Source organism: Papilio polytes, unplaced genomic scaffold, assembly GCF_000836215.1.
Source record: "Papilio polytes unplaced genomic scaffold, Ppol_1.0 DF821067.1, whole genome shotgun sequence".
Lineage (NCBI taxonomy): Eukaryota > Metazoa > Arthropoda > Insecta > Lepidoptera > Papilionidae > Papilio > Papilio polytes.
In genome coordinates, this window is record NW_013528137.1 from 2,479,600 (window position 1) to 2,482,971 (window position 3,372).

Below are 3,372 nucleotides of genomic sequence, written 5' to 3' on the forward strand. Positions count from 1 at the left end.
ACATTGAATTCACACCAGAAGGGGAATTGAAGGCTGCTGAATTAAAAATCATGAACCTTAGACCGGCTATGGGTGAACAGGTATTAATTTTTGTAAGCAATACCGTGAGCACGCCCGCCATTTACGTTTATTTATCCAATTAATTACTGTAACTACAGTTATAAACATGTCCTCCCTAATTTAATTATCGTGTATTATTTAATGTTTATTCTTTAACAATCTGAGTATGTAAATCTAAAACATATGTACATAAATAGGCCATATTGATAAATGTAATGTTATTTTATTTAAACCTGAATTGCAGTTGGTGTGGGAAGAAATTGGGACATGGAATTCTTATCCACGAGAAAGGTTAATAATAAAAGATATCGTATGGCCCGGCGGGCTACACACTCCGCCACAAGGCGTACCAGAGAAGTTTCATATGAGGATAACATTTTTGGAGGAACCACCATATATTAATCTTGCGCCGCCGGACCCTGTAAGCGGACGATGTTCTCTTGACCGGGGGGTGATATGCCGTGTTGCGCCCGAAGTGGACGTTGCTGGGTAAGTTCATTTTAAAATCGATAATTACAAACTAACTGGTACCATAAACACGTTCGCCAGATTACAGGGTTTTGCAAAAGAGGAATTTGGGTACACATTTTGTTTTCTGTTTATTTTTAAGATTTTTTGCCCACATAATATAGATATAACTAAATCTGATATATGCTTATTCGGATGTTATTTGGAAATCGGTATCAAAATGTTCATACCATCTGTAATAGAAATGATTACAAGCCTTATGTTGTTTTACTTAATTTTGTTATACAGAATAGAAGCAGGGACAGCACACAGAAACAGCTCGTTGTATCAGTGCTGCAGCGGCTTCTGCATCGACCTGCTACAGCAGCTGGCCGAGCAGCTCGGCTTCACGTACGAGCTCGTGCGGGTGGAGGATGGCCGCTGGGGCACGCTGCACCATGGCAAATGGAACGGTCTCATCGCGGATCTTGTCAATAAGAAAACTGACATGGTTAGTACCAAATATACACATACACTTATAAATCTCATTACAATAATGACACTGTCAATAACATTTTTCAGGTTCTAACATCATTAATCATAAATTCAGACCGCGAGGCTGTTGTAGACTTTAGCGTACCCTTTATGGAGACGGGAGTAGCGATCGTTGTGGCGAAAAGGACCGGTATAATATCGCCAACGGCCTTCTTGGAACCCTTTGACACGGCGTCCTGGATGTTGGTGGGCGCCGTCGCGATACAGGCCGCCACATTCTCTATATTCTTCTTCGAGTGGCTCTCTCCGAGCGGGTTCGATTGCTCGACTGGGAATAATTCAAAACGCATCCCTCAAAACAGGTTCTCACTTTGCAGAACGTATTGGATTGTGTGGGCTGTATTGTTTCAGGTGAGACGATGAATAACATTTCTATATGCTTTATTATGTATTTCTTTGAATTGCTTATTATTTATGTATGAACTTGTTTAAAGAATTTGTCGTGTATTACTAGGCGTCTGTCCATGTGGACTCTCCGCGAGGTTTCACGGCTCGGTTCATGACGAACATGTGGGCGATGTTCGCGGTGGTGTTCCTCGCCATATACACTGCCAACTTGGCGGCATTCATGATCACCCGTGAGGAGTTCCACGAGCTGAGCGGGCTGGACGACCCGCGGATAGCGCGGCCTCTGTCCCAGCGGCCACCTCTTAAGTTCGGCACGGTGCCCTGGTCGCACACGGACGCTACTCTCGCTAAATACTTTCCAGAACCCCACGCGTATATGGCACAGTAAGTTAACCTAATTTGCTTTATCCATCACTAAAATGCTTTTGATATTATACAATCGGATTAATTTCCGTTCTAATTAAAAATCTAAGTAAGCTTTTTTTATAATTCCTTGCTGTGTACCATATTGTCGTTCAAGTCCCTTAATTTAGTTGAGATAAAAGGGAGAGAAAAAAAAACTTTTCGTAATTTTCACCCTCATGAAATATTGTTAATTCTAAACTTGCAATAGTTTTAATAACAATTTGTTAAGTTAATTTATTAACTTGACTATTATTCCAATAATTAACGTATATCGTATTTTTTTGAGGTTCAACCGGAGTACGGTAGGCGCTGGCGTCACGAGCGTACTCACCGGAGAACTCGATGCGTTTATATATGACGGCACAGTACTCGACTATTTAGTATCACAAGTAAGTAAATTTATGCGATCTCTACTGATATTCTAATTATACCTAGAGATAGTTAATTTGATACAATAATTTTATAGGACGAAGACTGCCGGCTTCTAACAGTAGGTTCGTGGTATGCGATGTCCGGCTATGGATTAGCGTTCACGCGTAATTCTAAATATCTTAGTATGTTCAACAAAAGATTGCTAGATTTACGTTCGAACGGAGATCTTGAAAGATTACGCAGGTCGGTATCAAACTATGTTATTATAAATGTTTGTGCGTGACCATCACAACCATTGTCCAGATTTATGTTGCTACATTTTATCGTTTTCGATATCGATCGTGTATTTATGTGCTCAATCCGCGAGTTACTCCCGATTAAATCAAGCTTATAATCACATTAATGTCTATTGGGGCGCGATGTGCGTGGGAATTTATACCAAGTAGCCGAATTGGGGAAGCTTATATACTTAGTTGTTTTGCTTAGCATTCACCGTTTGCTTTCGGAAATCGAACGATTAATAGGGTTTTCTCATGTGCATGCATCCGTGTAACACGTTCACTGTACTTATTATGTGTTTTCATTGTCTTTGAGTATATAGTTCTTAATTGTACTTAATATCCGACGGCATGCGATTCTATACGACGCGATACGCCACCAATATTTAACTCGCGACTGATGATATGATAAACATGAGAGCACTAAACAAGAGCTGTTCGCGCGCATAGCTTCGTTTGTCGTTTGTAAAGAGTAAGAGGTTAGTTTGTACCTGCGGTAGCTATAAGTCATGTGTTCAAACGGCAGGTATTGGATGACGGGTACATGCAAGCCTAACAAGCAGGAGCACAAGTCGTCGGACCCGCTGGCACTGGAGCAGTTCCTGTCGGCGTTCCTGCTGCTGATGGCGGGCATCCTGCTGGCGGCGCTGCTGCTGCTGCTGGAGCACGTCTACTTCCGCTACGTGCGCGACCACCTCGCCGCCTCCCGCGTCGGCTCCTGCTGCGCCCTCGTCTCGCTCTCCATGGGTAATGTTCACCGCGCCCTACAACTCTGTATACACTACCGTTTTCCTGATAATTTAAGCAACTACACGATCAAATTAAATAATCTACCTAATGTTGTTTAATATCTACGCAAATGTCTAATTATGTACTAGTTTAGCATTCCGAGGACACTGTTACAGCT

At 42.0% G+C, this 3,372-nt stretch overlaps 1 protein-coding gene across 1 annotated transcript in view; it reads left to right on the plus strand.

Moving 5' to 3' along the window:
- The window catches only part of LOC106109676 (glutamate receptor ionotropic, NMDA 2B-like), a 7,793-nt gene extending 4,444 nt beyond the window's left edge, over positions 1–3,349 (plus strand). The window contains exons 6-13 of the mRNA XM_013291262.1: positions 3–80; positions 305–549; positions 817–1,018; positions 1,090–1,413; positions 1,517–1,794; positions 2,102–2,204; positions 2,282–2,430; positions 2,992–3,349. Of these exons, the coding sequence (XP_013146716.1) occupies positions 3–80; positions 305–549; positions 817–1,018; positions 1,090–1,413; positions 1,517–1,794; positions 2,102–2,204; positions 2,282–2,430; positions 2,992–3,313 (1,701 nt within the window). The 3' untranslated portion in view covers positions 3,314–3,349. The remainder of the gene's footprint in view (positions 1–2; positions 81–304; positions 550–816; positions 1,019–1,089; positions 1,414–1,516; positions 1,795–2,101; positions 2,205–2,281; positions 2,431–2,991) is intronic.
- The last annotated feature ends 23 nt before the right edge of the window (positions 3,350–3,372 follow it).